Raw genomic sequence first — 16,518 nt, forward strand, 5'->3', positions numbered from 1 at the left:
ACAGTGCTCCACACCCTGTATGCCTGATTCCCTCTGGACACACCCTGTATGCCTGATTCCCACTGGACACACCCTGTATGCCTGATTTCCTCCGGACACACCCTGTATGCCTGATTCCCTCTGGACACACCCTGTATGCCTGATTCCCACTGGACATACCCTGTATGCCTGATTCCCACTGGACATACCCTGTATGCCTGATTTCCTCCAGACACACCCTGTATGCCTGATTCCCTCTGGACACACCCTATATGCCTGATTCCCACTGGACATACCCTGTATGCCTGATTCCCACTGGACACACCCTGTATGCCTGATTCCCTCTGGACACACCCTGTATGCCTGATTCCCACTGGACACACCCTGTATGCCTGATTCCCTCTGGACACACCCTGTATGCCTGATTCCCTCTGGACACACCCTGTATGCCTGATTCCCACTGGACACACCCTGTATGCCTGATTCCCACTGGACACACCCTGTATGCCTGATTCCCTCTGGACACACCCTGTATGCCTGATTCCCTCTGGACACACCCTGTATGCCTGATTCCCACTGGACACACCCTGTATGCCTGATTCCCACTGGACACACCCTGTATGCCTGATTCCCTCTGGACACACCCTGTATGCCTGAGTCCCTCTGGACACACTATGGAAAACACTAAATAAAGCAAGGGACCCCAGTGAAGTGGAATATAGATTGTTTTATTTGTTCGTTTTAGATCGAATTTTAAAGAAGACGGATTTGTTTTTATAGAATATGTAACATATAATCCATTCCATATTTACAGAAGTCATGTACACTTTGTGTTTGATATGGTTTTATATACAAAGGTCAAATGAACAGCTATAGGCACCTCTTTGTCTGTGTCTATAGAGTATGATGTGTACTTCAGAAGAATTATGTCTTATTTTGACATATTGTGTAATGTACTACTTACTACATTTTGCTGAAACTATGAAAGAGAAAATAATGGTAAACAGAAAAGTAAAAGAGAAAAACAACAATCTGAGATGCACATTCAGGATCAAACCCCAGCTTGAGATCAGGGGATCCAACGTAATCAATGGCATAGATTCTGGTGACTATCGGTGAAGTGAAGGATAGTGAACAATACAGAATGATATTCAGTTTGGATTCCAAGCTAGTGACTAGCAGCGCAAATGAAGAGTATGTGTGGGACCCAGGGGAGACCAACTGCCACCTCTCATTGAAGACAGGCTGTTTTTTTTCCCAGAAAGCAGGATCCCCCGTTATAGTAAATAGTTGTCATATAGTAAATACCTTCAGGTCAATATTCAAAGAAAAAAAAGAAAAAAAACATTAGAAGACAATCATGTTCCAGATAATTGCTTCTATTACAACAGATGTATGTCCTTGAACCAACTTTCTTTTTTTTTTAATCACACAAAGAAGTTATATGGATAATTTAGTTGCTATGGCAGCCTGCAGTACCCCGGTCGGCTATCATTTCAACTTAACTCAATGAGAGGCGCAGCACTGAGCTAGCCTGCAACTGTGCATGTGATGTCTACATAAATCTCCCTCATGAGATGCCATCTCAGCAACCTAAAACCGACTTGATGTGATGTCATCGATGGCTTTGTGTCTAATTATGTACAGTAAATGGTTGGGTGTCTAACAAGGTCATAGTTATAGTTTTGACCTCCAAGGTGTTTTGTGATATATTGAACCAGGGTTAGGTTTACCCCCACCTCGCGGGTAAAACATTTCACTGGTACCCCTCTTGACGGCAGAAAATGCTTTGGTTTTAAAGCATATATTCCTGATATTCTACACATTTGGCCATGGGGAGGAGAGAAAATGTTGTGGTTTTAAAGCATATATTCCTGATATTCTACACATTTGGCCATGGGGAGGAGAGAAAATGTTGTGGTTTTAAAGCACATGTTCTGTAATTCTACAAATGTTGCCATGTGGCAGAGAGAAAATGCTGCAGTTTTAAAACACATTTCATGCTATTCTACTCATTTTGCAATGGGGTGGAGAGAAAATCTTGCTGTTTTAAAGCCAATTTTCTATAATTCTACACATTTTGCCAGGACTTACGCCATGTTCATATGATATCTGAGTGAGAGAGACTGACAAAATCAATGGGGGACCCTGGGTTGAATGGGGGACCCTGGATTGAATGGGGGACCCTGGGTTGAATGGGGGACCCTGGGTTGAATGGGGGACCCTGGGTTGAATGGGGGACCATGGGTTGAATGGGGGACCCTGGGTTGAATGGGGGACCCTGGGTTGAATGGGGGACCCTGGGTTGAATGGGGGACCATGGGTTGAATGGGGGACCATGGGTTGAATGGGGGACCCTGGGTTGAATGGGGGACCCTGGGTTGAATGGGGGACCCTGGGTTGAATGGGGGACCCTGGGTTGAATGGGGGACCCTGGATTGAATGGGGGACCCTGGGTTGAATGGGGGACCCTGGGTTGAATGGGGGACCCTGGGTTGAATGGGGGACCCTGGGTTGAATGGGGGACCCTGGATTGAATGGGGGACCCTGGGTTGAATGGGGGACCCTGGGTTGAATGGGGGACCCTGGGTTGAATGGGGGACCATGGGTTGAATGGGGGACCCTGGGTTGAATGGGGGACCCTGGGTTGAATGGGGGACCCTGGGTTGAATGGGGGACCCTGGGTTGAATGGGGGACCCTGGGTTGAATGGGGGACCATGGGTTGAATGGGGGACCCTGGGTTGAATGGGGGACCCTGGGTTGAATGGGGGACCCTGGGTTGAATGGGGGACCCTGGGTTGAATGTCTAACAGATTGTTTTGTTATTGTCTGTCCCTCTTTTAGGATGAATTGTAATGGGATGACCCTCTAGCAAGGTGCATTGTGAAAGAGGATTGGCTGAACCATGCCTGTGAGGATCTTGGGCACGTGAACGCTGACAATCTCAGAGATCATCTCTGGATAGCTGACTCTGGTGGGCAGAGACTGGGCCTGAATAAACAGATCATAGGTGAACTGGTGCAGCTTCCTTACAATCTGAGAGAAAGAAAAAGAGAGAGGGAGAGAAAGAGGGTGGGTGGGTAGAGAGCGAACAGGGGGAGAGATGTTAACTTTCAATACCACCAAAGCAGGAGGGGTTGATCAGGTCAGGGGTCAAAAGTTAGGGATAGTAGATCTATATTACCGGGTATAGGTAGTTCAGTAGCTGTGTTAGCTGGGACAGGTGTTGTGTACGGGTTAGGGGTCAGAGGTCAGGGTTAGTGTATATTACCGGGTGTAGGTAGTCCAGTCTCAGTGTTAGCTGGAACTGGTGTTGTGTACGGGTTAGAGGTTAGGGGTCATGGGTCAGGGTTAGTGTATATTACTGGGTGTAGGTAGTCCAGTAGCTGTGTTAGCTGGAACAGGCGTTGGTTAGGGGTCAGAGGTCAGGGTTAGTGTATATTACCGGGTGTAGGAAGTCCAGTAGCTGTGTTAGCTGGAACAGACGTTGTGTGTGGTGTTTTTCTCCATGGTAGCTGGCCAGACGATCCAGCTCCTTGATGTAAGAGATCCTCAGCTCGTCAAAACACTTCTGATTCCTCAGACCCTCCACAGGGACTAACAGACACAAATAAATAAGCAGATATTGAACCAGATAATGATACAGTCACTTGGTGTCAGTGTGTCAGTGATGTGACTCACTGATGCTGAAGAGGAGCAGAGCCTTCATACAGAGGAACTCGTCCTGGGTGACTCTGAGCATACAGAACCTCTGGGACAGCAGACGGAACCGGACACAGTGTTCATACATACTGGACACACGCATTCTCTGACTGGGGTGGGGGTGGGGGGGTGGGGGTAGGTAGAGAGAGACAGACAGAGAGAAAGCGAGGCAGATAGGTAAGAAGGTGAGAGGGAAAGAGAGAGAGAGAGGGTGAGAAGGTGTGAGAGAGGGTGAGAGAGATAGAGGGTGAGAAAGTGAGAAAAAGAGAGAGGGTCAGAGAGAGAGAGGGAGAGAGCGAGAGGGAGAGAGAGAAGGTGATCGAGAGAGAGAGAGGGTCAGAATTTGAGAGCGTCAGAAGTTGAGAGAGAGGATCAGAAGTTGAGAGAGAGAGGGTCGGAGGTTGAGCGACAGGGAGAGGGGGGGGTCAGAAGTTGAGAGAAAGAGAGGGTCAGAAGTTGAGAGCAAGAGAGGGTCAGAAGTTGAGAGAGAGAGAGGGTCAGGAGTTGAGAGAGAGGGTCAGGAGTTGATAGAGGGTCAGCAGTTGAGAGAGAGGGTCAGAAGTTGAGAGCAGAGAGGGTCAGAAGTTGAGAGAAAGAGAGGGTCAGAAGTTGAGAGAGCGAGAGAGGGGGGGGTCAGAAGTTGAAAGAGAGGCTCAGTATAATGTTTATTCTTAATTTAGGATTGTTTATTTCCCTTTTATTTATTGTCTAGAGAAAGAGAGAGATTTATCAATATTGTATTCAGCAAGACAATAGTTGTACTGACTCGTTGAAGATGAGGTCAGGAGCGAAGTAGAGCTCTCCAGCGTCTGTGTTAGTGTAAGACCTCCAGCCCAGAGCGAACACCATCAACCCCAGCCATGAAGACTGGATCACTGACATCTGGTCTTCTACATGCAGCTGTCTGAAACCTACACAGTGAGAACATCATCAACCCCAGCCATGAAGACTGGATCACTGACATCTGGTCTTCTACATGCAGCTGTCTGAAACCTACACAGTGAGAACATCATCAACCCCAGCCATGAAGACTGGATCACTGACATCTGATCTTCTACATGCAGCTGTCTGAAACCTACACAGAGAGAACATCATCAACCCCAGCCATGAAGACTGGATCACTGACATCTGGTCTTCTACATGCAGCTGTCTGAAACCTACACAGAGAGAACATCATCAACCCCAGCCATGAAGACTGGATCACTGACATCTGGTCTTCTACATGCAGCTGTCTGAAACCTACACAGAGAGAACATCATCAACCCCAGCCATGAAGACTGGATCACTGACATCTGGTCTTCTACATGCAGCTGTCTGAAACCTACACAGTGAGAACATCATCAACCCCAGCCATGAAGACTGGATCACTGACATCTGGTCTTCTACATGCAGCTGTCTGAAACCTACACAGAGAGAACATCATCAACCCCAGCCATGAAGACTGGATCACTGACATCTGGTCTTCTACATGCAGCTGTCTGAAACCCACAGTGCAGGGAGAATAAAATACGTGATGAGTAGAGCCCCCTCTGGTGGGAAGGACATAGAAAACTAGAACCGAGGCCACAGCAATGGTATCAGTCATACACAGACCAGCTCTCTGTCCCCCAGCTCTCTCTATCACACCTGGGTTAGTGGGTTGGTACCATGTAGTGGTTAGGTAACAGTAAGATTAACGGTTAGTGGGTTGGTACCATGTAGTGGCTAGGTAATAATAAGATTAACGGTTAGTGGGTTGGTACCATGTAGTGGTTAGGTAACAGTAAGATAGAGGGTTGGTAACATGTAGTGGTTAGGACACAGGGTTAGAGGGTTGGTACCATGTAGTGGTTAGGTAACAGTAAGATAGAGGGTTGGTAACATGTAGTGGTTAGGATACAGGGTTAGTGGGTTGGTACCATGTAGTGGTTAGGTAACAGTAAGATAGAGGGTTGGTAACATGTAGTGGTTAGGATACAGGGTTAGAGGGTTGGTAACATGTAGTGGTTTGGTAACAGTAAGATAGAGGGTTGGTAACATGTAGTGGTTAGGACACAGGGTTAGAGGGTTGGTACCATGTAGTGGTTAGGTAACAGTAAGATAGAGGGTTAGAGGTTTGGTACCATGTAGTGGTTAGGTAACAGTAGAATACAGGAAGAATGGTTTACCTGGCATGGCTTTAGCCCAGTTCACCACAGACACCAGTTGCCTCTCTCCCAGCTCGTTGAGGCTGGACAGTAGGGAGGTGAAACAGTCTGGCTGGGAGGTGTCATGGCCTGCGTTGACCATTTCTGGCTCGATGGAACTCAGGACGTTGAGGAGGGAGGGGCGTAGACTAGGGCAGGGGCCAAGAGTGGGAGCCTGCGAAGCACCACAGCCTGCAGAGAGGGATATGAGATGAGATGAGTTGAGACAAGAGATATGTGACAAAATTAGACAAGTTGAGACTGAATATGTGCTGCCTTTCATCCAGGGTTGGTCGTAAATTCAGAATTAAGTTGTAACTGCTTTCTTTGTTAGGGATCATTTGAAAAAATGACATTCTGGTTAAGAAAAATATTTCACATACGGGCGGCAGGGTAGCCTAGTGGTTAGAGCGGTAACCGGAAGGTTGCAAGTTCAAACCCCCGAGCTGACAAGGTACAAATCTGTTGTTCTGCCCCTGAACAGGCAGTTAGCCCACTGTTCCTGGGCCGTCATTGAAAATAAGAATTTGTTCTTAGCTGACTTGCCTGGTTAAATAAAGGTAAAATAAAATATTGATCCTCACATTGAGCCTGTGGGGAATTGGTGGCTAACTGTAGTCCCCCAGACCTCTCTCCTTCCCTCTCTCCAGTCCTCTCTCCAGGCCTCTCTCCTTCCCTCTCTCCAGTCCTCTCTCCAGGCCTCTCCCCTTCCCTCTCTCCAGGCCTCTCTCTGCCAGGTGCCTGTGTTCCCCCCTCCACTCCTCCTTTCAGTGGGCCAGCTCCCCTCAGCTTCCGGCCTGAAATGCACCACACACAGAAGTAGGACAGAGAGAAAGGCCCCATTACCACTAGGATATATGAAGGAGTCTGAGGAGTGGGGTGGAGAAAGAGAATGCTAGGTTTCCATTCACATGACATCCTTGCCTTAACCTTTCGTTGTGGCTGCTGGCCATGTGACATTCCTGGTCTGCAGCTCAAATTGACCGTAAATATCACAGTAGCCACTAGCCAGTAAGCACAAACTATTTAACAATGACAAACATTTACACTCTTGAATAATAGAACCAACCCATATTACACTCTTGAATAAGGCAAAAATTCACAAGCAAGTACATGCAGACAATTAAAAGGTTGATTTTCTCATCTGTAGGCTACACTTACACATTTGCTTCAAGAAAAAGGCACAGAGTTGCTTTTATAACAGCATGTCTTCATCAAGTAATGTTAGCCTATCAAAAATGAACGATTAATGCTCTCATTCTAATATAAAATTACAAAAGGACTACCTTACAACAAACCTGGCTTCATTTTTATCAATATCATGCAAATCAGTAGATGTGGTAAAAGCTAATTGTGACTGAAAACATGGTAAAATTGTGGTAAAATACATAATATCTGATTTTTAAAAAAATAAAACAATAATAATTATGAAATAGATAAATACAGATCCAGATAGCCTAGAGAAGCATATTGTCTCTGAGCCCATCTGGGGAAACTGGCCTAAACAATGTATTTATAGCCTAAAATTGGCCAAATGATTTGTGTTGTGACAAAATGTGACTGTGATCAGATTTGGTTGATATTCACACTTCGGGTGGCTAGGCTACCTAGGCCTTTTCAATCCAAAATGATTGGCTGAAATGAATCGATCAACACAATAGTGATGACATACAGTATGAGTATCTTTTTAATTACAGAAGCAAAGCCCTAAACCATGCAATCCTACATACAGCCAGCTCAGCCCTGTTAGTTTGTGTCCATTCGCAGTTGTTGTCTCTACCTGTGTAAAGTGGTTTAATGTTGCCACCCTCCCTAGGGCCAGGAGTTTTTCCAGGATCTTAGAAAAAACCTTATGACCTGATATTTTTTTTTTAAATGTCATACGCTAGAACTACGCTGGAACTAGGGTCAGGAGTTAGTTAAGGTTTCTACATGCTCCATTCTGTTGATCTACATGCGTGCACGTGGGTGGAGTGGGATTTAAAAAAAAATCTGATTAATAATAAAAATATATACCTCGCAAATATTCTTAATCTTGCCGTTGTAACCTAAAACAGTATCCCAGTTTGATATGCTGCTTGTGTATTCATTCCCCTAACAGCTAAAAATAGAAGTTAGTTGGCTACAGCAGTTTCTACCATTTCGTAATAGCCTGTAATCACTAGTTATTACAGGCTATAACCCTAACCCTAACAAAATGCAATTTTGTGTGGATTCTATTAAGGTTAAATGTTGTTTGGTTTATTGTTTGAACAGTAGTGGAGATTATATTTGCTTGTCAATGCAAAATAGGCTTATTTGATGCATAGCCTATACTGTTGATCAGATGAAGGAACCAAGCAACCTTCGTTGCCTACACAACACTGCCAGACCGCTACGGAAGAGATGATGCAGCGCGTTACAGTTCTAGTGTGGCACAGCTGCGGAGTCACCAACATAACGTTTTCTCCCCTTCTCCCGCCGCACACCCCATCCCCAGTGCGTGTGCCATTGCTGTGACTTCTGTTGCACAGACACCTTCTCCCACTCTCGTTTTTGGCATAATTGAGTGGGTTAAAGTCGCTAAATGCTATCTAAACCATATAAACCCTCTGTGTCAAAACTCCCCAAAGGCAGCCTGAAAAGCAACTGAATTTATCGCTAGAATCTTTTCAGTCGCTGGAAGAGTCTGAAAACTTGCTATATATAGCGAAAAAGTTGCTAAATCGGCAACACTGGTTATAAATAGAACAAAGATATCCTATTTGTATAATCTACATTTGACATGTTTTTGTGGTGGAGCTAAACATGGCTCAGTGCAGCCTGCAGTTACTGCAACAATTTCAGAATATAACAGCATGTTACTTCAATTTCTGTTAAAAACACAATAAAACAAGTCTCACCTATTAGGAAAATGTCTGTACATTTCAGCTGTTTCAAAAACATTGTTCTGCTATTACCATTTATACTGTAGGAGTGTTGACTCAACAAGACAATTCTGTTTACACTGCCCTGCTTCAAGCCGGATAACTGTCGGACGAGTGTCATACAATACCTTCGGAGGAAGCGGTCGAGACATAGCAAGTACGTGAGTTTACATTTGAGTAATGTGTAGCCGATGGTATTTTCTATGAAAGGAAAGTGTGAGTAAATTGTGAAGAGGCTCTTTCTTATTCTCAATGAATGGCAGTATCGGTCTGAAATGTCAATTTACATCATATGAACATACACTTTTTAATGAACTTTAGCAAAGGGAATGTCACAAGCCGAAAGGGTTCGAGTCACGTTCTTGCTTCGCAGCTTAAAAGTACTGTGAATGTCACAGTAGCCACTAGCCAGGAGGCTATGCATTACAAACTACACAGAGTGTATAAAACATTGGGGACACCTGTTCTTTCCATGACATAGAGTGGGCAAGTGAATCCAGAGCTGTGTTTGAATACTCATACTAACCACACTAATGGTACTATTTGTGACAATAAACAGAGCATGCCTTTTCCCCCCAGACTTTTTGAAATCCTAGTCGCTCAGCTCATGTAGCCTAGCCCATAGGCCTATATGCAGACGAAGTCCGATACAAATTCATTGCTTTATCTAATTATGACAAATGTTAAGAAAATGTTGGCCAATGTAATAAGTAATTACTTTTCGATTAAGTTAATTTACGTTGGCTGACAATTTGAAAACTATGCTACTTACAAACCGCATAGCATGTAATTACAGCAGCATGTACCTGTACGTTAGCTAGCTACCTAATGTTAGTTGGCTTCTAAGGGTGTGTTCATTAATTCAATCTTGAGTGCCAGATTTCACTCTGGGTGTCCGTAAATTCAGAGCGTTGTCAGATTGTCCATTGTAAATTAGGAGCATCAGAGTGCGTACTGTACTCTGGAGGAGGAGTAGGGTTGATCCGAGCGTTCTGACCTCAGATCTACTTCCTGACACAAATGAGAGAACACCTCCCTCTGACCATTTTACTCGCCCTAGCAGAGCTGGTTAGGCTGTTTTCATGTTATCCAGAGCGTTGTTGACTGTAACTGTGCTGCAAGCAACAATTTAATTATGCTTTTTTGATGACTTTTTAAAAAACATGTTTTATTTAACTAGGCAAGTCAGTTTAAAAACAAATTCTTATTTACAATGACGGCCTACTCCGGCCAAACCCGGACGACACTGGGCCAATTGTTTACTGACACCTGCCATATTAAACAGGTGTTTTGTTCATAAATTTGTCAGTTATTCGGCGCTCTGGCACACTCAGACGAGAGTGCTCTGAAATCGGAGTAGATAACCACAGTGGCTTTATAAACACAATCTATTGACTTGATTATTCAGGTCATTCTTAGCTTAGCTAAGTGGTATAGTGGTTGTGTTCTTAATGGGCATTGTTAATGAAGTCATAAGCAGTGGTGTAAAGTACTTAAGTAAAAATACTTTACAAATGCTTTGTGTTTAAATGATGTCTGAGTGTTGGAGTGTGACTCTGGCAATCCGTAATTAAATTATTATTTTTTTAATTGTGCCGTTTAGTTTGCTTAATATAAGGAATGTTTTTATTATTCATACTTTTTACTTTTGAATCTTAAGTATATTTAAAACCAAATACTTTTAGACTTTTACTCAAGTAGTATTTTATTGGGTGACTTTCACTTTTACTTGAGTCATTTTCTATTAAGGTATCTTTACTTTTACTCCAGTAGGAGTTTTGAGTACTTGTTCCCCCACTGGTTATAAGATGTCTAGCTAGTAATTTGTTATGCTAACAAGCTTGCAAGAAGTTGCAGAGCAACAGCATAAACTTCCGGTAGACAGGCAAAGGGCTTGCTCGCTCAACTGAAAGGATATCATTAGTTTACGGTGTACTAAAATGAACTAATAGTATATAGTATGTAGTATACAAGAAAAAGTATGTGAACCTTTTGGAATTACCTGGATGTCTACATAAGACAATAGACAAACATAGTGTGCTTAAACTAATGAGACACAAATTACTGTATTTTTCTTGTCTATATTGAATACCTAATTTAAACATTCAGACTGTAGGTTGGGAAAAGAATGTGAACCCCTATGCTAATGACCCCTAGGCTAATGACCCCTAGGCTAATGACCCCTAGGCTAATGACCCCTAGGCTAATGAACCCTAGGCAAATGACTTCTCCAAAAGCTAATTGGAGTCAGGAGTCAGCTAACCTGGAGTCCAATCAATGAGACGAGATTGGAGATGTTGGTTAGAGCTGCCTTGCCCTATAAAAAACAGTCACAAAATTTGAGTTCGCTATTCACAAGAAGCATTGCCTGATGTGAACCATGCCTCGAACAAAAGAGATCTCAGAAGACCTAAGATTAAGAATTGTTGATTTGCATAAAGCTGGAAAGGGTTACAAAAGTATCTCTAAAAGCCTTGATGTTCAGCCTTGATGTTCATTCTACACCTGCATTGCTTGCTGTTTGGGGTTTTAAGGCTGGGTTTCTGTACAGCACTTTGAGATATCAGCTGGTGTAAGAAGGGCTTTATAAATAAATTTGATTTTTGATGTTTTTTTATCAGTCCACAGTAAGACAAATTGTCTATAAATGGAGAAAGTTCAGCCCTGTTGCTACTCTCCATAGGAGTGGCCGTCCTGCAAAGATGAGTGCAAGAGCACAGCGCAGAATGATCAATGAGGTTAAGCAGAATCCTAGAGTGTCAGCTAAAGACTTACAGAAATCTCTGGGAACATGCTAACATCTCTGTTGACAAGTCTACGATACTACCTGAAACACTAAACAAGAATGGTGTTCATGGGACGACACCACGGTAGAAGCCACTGCTGTCCAAAAGAAAAACATTGCTGCATGTCTGAAGTTTTCAAAAGTGCACCTGGATGTTCCACAGCACTACTGGAAAAATATTCAGACATAGACAGAGGAAACTACAGTTGAGTTGTTTGGAAGGAACACACAACACTATGTGTGGAGAAAAAAAGGCACATCACACGAACATCAAAACCTCATCCCAACTGTAAAGTATTGTGGAGGTAGCATCATGGTTTGGGGCTGCTTTGCTGCCTCAGGGCCTGGACAGCTTGCTATCATTGACGGAAACATGAATTCCCAAGTTTATCAAGACATTATGCTGGAGAATGTTAGGTTGTCCACCAATTGAAATGCAACAGATGTTGGGTGGTGCAACAGGACAAAGAGCACAGATGTAAATCAACAACAGAATGGCTTCAACAGAAGAAAACATGCCTTCTGGAGTGGCTCAGTTAGAGTCCTGACCTCAACCCAATTGAGATGCTGTTGCATGACCTCAAGAGGGCAGTTCACACCAGACATCCCAATAATATTGCTGAACTGAAGCGGTTTTGTAAAGAGGAATGGTCCAAAATTCCTCCTGACCGTTGTGCAGGTCTGATCCGCAACTACAGAAAACGTTTGGTTGAAGTTATTGCTGCCAAAGGAGGGTCAACCAGATATTAAATCCAAGGGTTCACATACTTTTCCCACCCTGCACTGTGAATGTTTATACGGTGTGTTTAATAAAGACATGAAAACGTATAATTGCTTGTGTGTTATTAGTTTAAGCAGACTGTGTTTGTCTATGTTATGACCTAGATGAAGATCAGATGAAATTTTATGACCAATTTATGCAGAAATCCAGGTATTTCCAAAGGGTGCACATACTTTTTCTTGCCACTGTATCATTAAGCATGCAGTATACAGTATGTTAGTACGGGTATTTGATTACAGCTCATGTGAAAGCTATGATCACTTATTGATGTCACCTGTTAAATCCACTTCAATCTGGAAGGAGAAGGATTTTTACACCTGTAGATTTTTTATTATTATGCTAATTAGATGTTCACGGGGGCACGGACATCGACTCAAGGGTTTTTAAAATCCACTTCAAATCTGTGTAGATGAAGGGGAGGAGACAGTTTAAAGAAGGATTTTTAAGCCCTGAGACAATTGAGACATGGATTGTGCATGTTTGCCATTCAGAGGTCAAAAGATTTAAGTGCCCTTGAACGGGTTGTGGTAGTAGGTGCCTGGTACACTGGTTTGAATATGTCAAAAACTGCAACACTGCTTGGTTTTTCATGCTCAACAGTTTCCTGTGTGTATCAAGAATGGTATTTCACCTGTAGAGTAAATTATTTAATTACCCATTATGTTGTTTAATTAGAGAATTGTCCATTGTCATTTGTTAGTTTTGATACACGCTTGTCTTGTGTGGGTGCGACTACAGTGTGTGACATCCTGTTTTCTCAATCTGCAAGAACTTAGATGTGTGGAAACATGCAGGAAGGAACAGACAATTGTGGTATCTTAAATCTGCATAGACAACTAAATCAGCTTTTTGAATTGAACCCTTATTTAACTAGGCAAATCAGTTAAGAACAAATTCTTATTTACAATGACGGCCTACCACGGCTCTCCTAACAACAAGTTGTTGAGTGTTGAGTGGATGTTATTGATTGCTTAATTTTTGCAAATCTTATAATAAAGTTGTTTTGAAGAATACTGTCTCTCCTTTCGGTTAGAATTACCACAACACACTCAAAGGATATTCCGACACAATGTAATCGAAATGGAAGAAGTTAGGAACCACCAAGATTCTTCCTAGAGCTGGCCGCCTGGCCAAACTGAGCAATCTAGAGTTCCTCTGTGGCGATGGGAGAACCTTCCAGAAGGACAAACATCTCTGCAGCCCTACCCCAATCAGGCCTTTATGGTACAGTGGCCAAACAGAAGCCACTCCTCAATAGTTTGCCAAAAGGCACCTAAAGACTCTCAGACCATGAGAAACAAGATCCTCTGGTCTGATGAAACCAAGGTTTAACTCTTTGGCCTGAATGCCAAGTGTTACGTCTGGAAGAAACCTGGCACCATCCCTTCAGTGAAGCACGGTGGTGGAGGCATCATGCTGTGGAGATGTTTTTCAGCAGCAGGGACTGGGAGACGAGTCAGGATCGAGCGAAATTTGAACAATGTAAAGTACAGAGAGATCCTTGATGAAAACCTGCTCCAGAGCGCTCAGGACCTCAGACTGGGGTGAAGGTTCACCTTTCAACAGGACAATGACCCTAAACACACAGCCAAGACAACGCAGCAGTGGCTTCGGGACAAGTCTCTGAATGTCCTTGAGTGGTGTCGTGTCTTTGGCTATGCCAGATTAAATTATATGACATGCTATTCTATAAAATCCTTTCTCTGTCATTAATATTACCTGATTGAGCTAATCATGTAAATGTAAATAACTAGAAAGTCGGGGCACCACAAAATAATATTTATAGAGCTGTTATTTTCCCGAATAAACTCTTAAAGACCTAGTAATATTTTACATCAATAGCAGTCAATATTAATTGTCACCTTATTTCAGTCTCATCTGAAAGTTGTAAATTCTTGGTTATCTTCACGAACCCTGGCTAACAAGTTGAATCAGCAATACAAAATTGGGTTTAATTATTTATTTACTAAATACCTAACTAATCACACAGAATTACATATACATAGAATGAATCATACCTTGATTACAAATTATGTCAAAGGAAAACGTTCCTGGCGGAAGGAACAGATGAAAAGGGGGCTAGGTTTGAGTGAAAGAGCGGGAAGACTGAAGAACAAAGGGAGAAGCGATGTCTCTATCGGGTCGTAGGCAGCTACTCTATCGTAAATACAGAATCTTATGCATTCTAAATTACCGGCCATTTGGAAAAGGAAAATGCAATAAATATTTACTCTGAGCTGCGTAGATGGAAGGCCGTGTTGCCCAACAGAGTCCTTTGAAGAGTGTCTCTGGTGGTGAACGGGAAACGTTGTAGTGTCGTCGTTGTGTGGTAGACGGAATACTCTGTCCGTCCTTTCCTAGCCCATGTTTACAGCGGCCACTGCTAACTCAACGGCTAGGAGGTATCACTTCTGTAGCGAATAAGAGTTCAAAGTTCATACCATTCGCAACCAAAGCTCACGCTGAGGTTGGCTTCGTTCTGTAGTTATTATCTGAATCCTTCTGACATCGGATCGTCATCCTAATGTACCCGGAACAGTTATTATCTGAATCCTTCTGACATCGGATCGTCATCCTAATGTACCCGGAACAGGAGGTTACATTTTTGTCAAGGGCTTATATAGTGGATGGAGAAGGGCGTGTTTCATAGTTTATAGCCCATGTCTCTTCACAGGGGTAGGCCGGGCCACTGATTGAGCAGAGCCCTAACCTTATGAAAACCCAAATCTCTCATTTGGAAGCTAAAATTACATTTAATCTTTTCACCAATAATTGTATATTTAAACATTTGAATTGCCCACAATTCCATGTGAATCTGATAATTATAATGTGTAGACTTTCCCAGATACAGTTTAGGTCGTCCTGTTATCAGTCATAATGTCTCAGATGACAACCGAACTGACATCATATTCATTAAGTACCAACACATATTTTCAACTGGTTCTATTACCGAAATATGGTTATTTTCCCTCCACTTTTGATGTTCCCAGACTCTCTGTTTAACAAAGGCTATTCAAGAGTCCCTATGTAGGGTCAAGAGAGAGGGAAGGGTGTAACGGTTCTCTTTAGGTGAAGTAGAGGCGGACCAAAATGCAGCGTGGTGGTTATTCATGTTCTTTAATTTATAAAGACACTACACATGAAATAACTAACAAAAGCAACAAACGTGAGAAAACCTAAAACAGTCCTATCTGGTGTAAACACAAAGACAGGAACAATCACCCACAAACACACAGTGAAACCCAGGCTACCTAAGTATGATTCTCAATCAGAGACAACTAATGACACCTGCCTCTGATTGAGAACCATACTAGGCCGAAACATAGAAATACCCAAATCATAGAAAAACAAGCATAGACTGCCCACCCAACTCACGCCCTGACCATACTAAATAAATACAAAACAAAGGAACTAAAGGTCAGAACGTGACAAAGGGAGAAATTTATGGGGGGGGGGGGGGGGTCATAAACCTTACCCACAGGCCAACGTCATGACAGTGGTCCAGCCAGAGCCCGGACTTGAACCCGATCAAACATCTCTGGAGAGACATGAAAGTAGCTGTGCAGCAATGCTACCCATCCAACCTAAAAGAACTTGAGAGGATCTGCAGAGAAGAATGGGAGAAACTCCCCAAATACAGGTGTGCCAAGATTGTCATACCCAAGAAGACTCGAGGCTGCAATCGCTGTTAAAGGTGCTTCAACAAAGTACTGAGTAAAGGGTCTGAATACTTATGTAAATGTGATATTACCTGTTTTTGCTTTGTCATTATGTGAGTAGTTTGATGAGGGGGAAAAAACAAGAATAAGAATTTAAAAAACAAGAATCCATTTTAGAATAAGACTGTAAGCTAACAAAATGAGGAAAAAGTCAAGGGGTCTGAATACTTTCCAAAGGTACTTGTATATTATTAGTATAGGCTATGTAAAGAAATATGAAATTAAGAATAGTCTGATGGGTGACAATATTAGCCTATCACTTGTGAGAGATGTATTATCACTTGAATGATGCCCAGCGTGTGCAGTAAGGTAATAAACAGAGCATGCCTTTTTCCCCCGACTTTTTGAAATCCTAGTCGCTCAGCTCATGTAGCCTAGCCCATAGGCCTATATGTTTTTAAACGTGGCCAAATACCTTCTTAAAATGAAGTACATTAATCCCCTTTACAATCAGTGGCCAAAAGTTTTGAGAATGACACA

The 16,518-nt window shown here is 42.9% G+C and overlaps 1 protein-coding gene across 1 annotated transcript in view; it reads right to left on the reverse strand.

Annotated features, from left to right (window-relative positions):
- Window positions 1-2,765: 2,765 nt before the first annotated feature.
- LOC110489130 (androgen receptor) overlaps window positions 2,766-16,518 on the reverse strand; it is a 31,822-nt gene continuing 18,069 nt past the window's right edge. Inside the window, exons 4-9 of the mRNA XM_036943312.1 lie at window positions 6,432-6,644; window positions 5,830-6,039; window positions 4,449-4,593; window positions 3,662-3,792; window positions 3,426-3,577; window positions 2,766-3,016 (exon numbers count right to left, since the gene is read on the reverse strand). Coding sequence (XP_036799207.1) covers window positions 2,849-3,016; window positions 3,426-3,577; window positions 3,662-3,792; window positions 4,449-4,593; window positions 5,830-6,039; window positions 6,432-6,644 — 1,019 coding nt within the window. The 3' untranslated portion in view covers window positions 2,766-2,848. The remainder of the gene's footprint in view (window positions 3,017-3,425; window positions 3,578-3,661; window positions 3,793-4,448; window positions 4,594-5,829; window positions 6,040-6,431; window positions 6,645-16,518) is intronic.

The sequence above is a fragment of the Oncorhynchus mykiss genome, chromosome 14, assembly GCF_013265735.2.
Source record: "Oncorhynchus mykiss isolate Arlee chromosome 14, USDA_OmykA_1.1, whole genome shotgun sequence".
Lineage (NCBI taxonomy): Eukaryota > Metazoa > Chordata > Actinopteri > Salmoniformes > Salmonidae > Oncorhynchus > Oncorhynchus mykiss.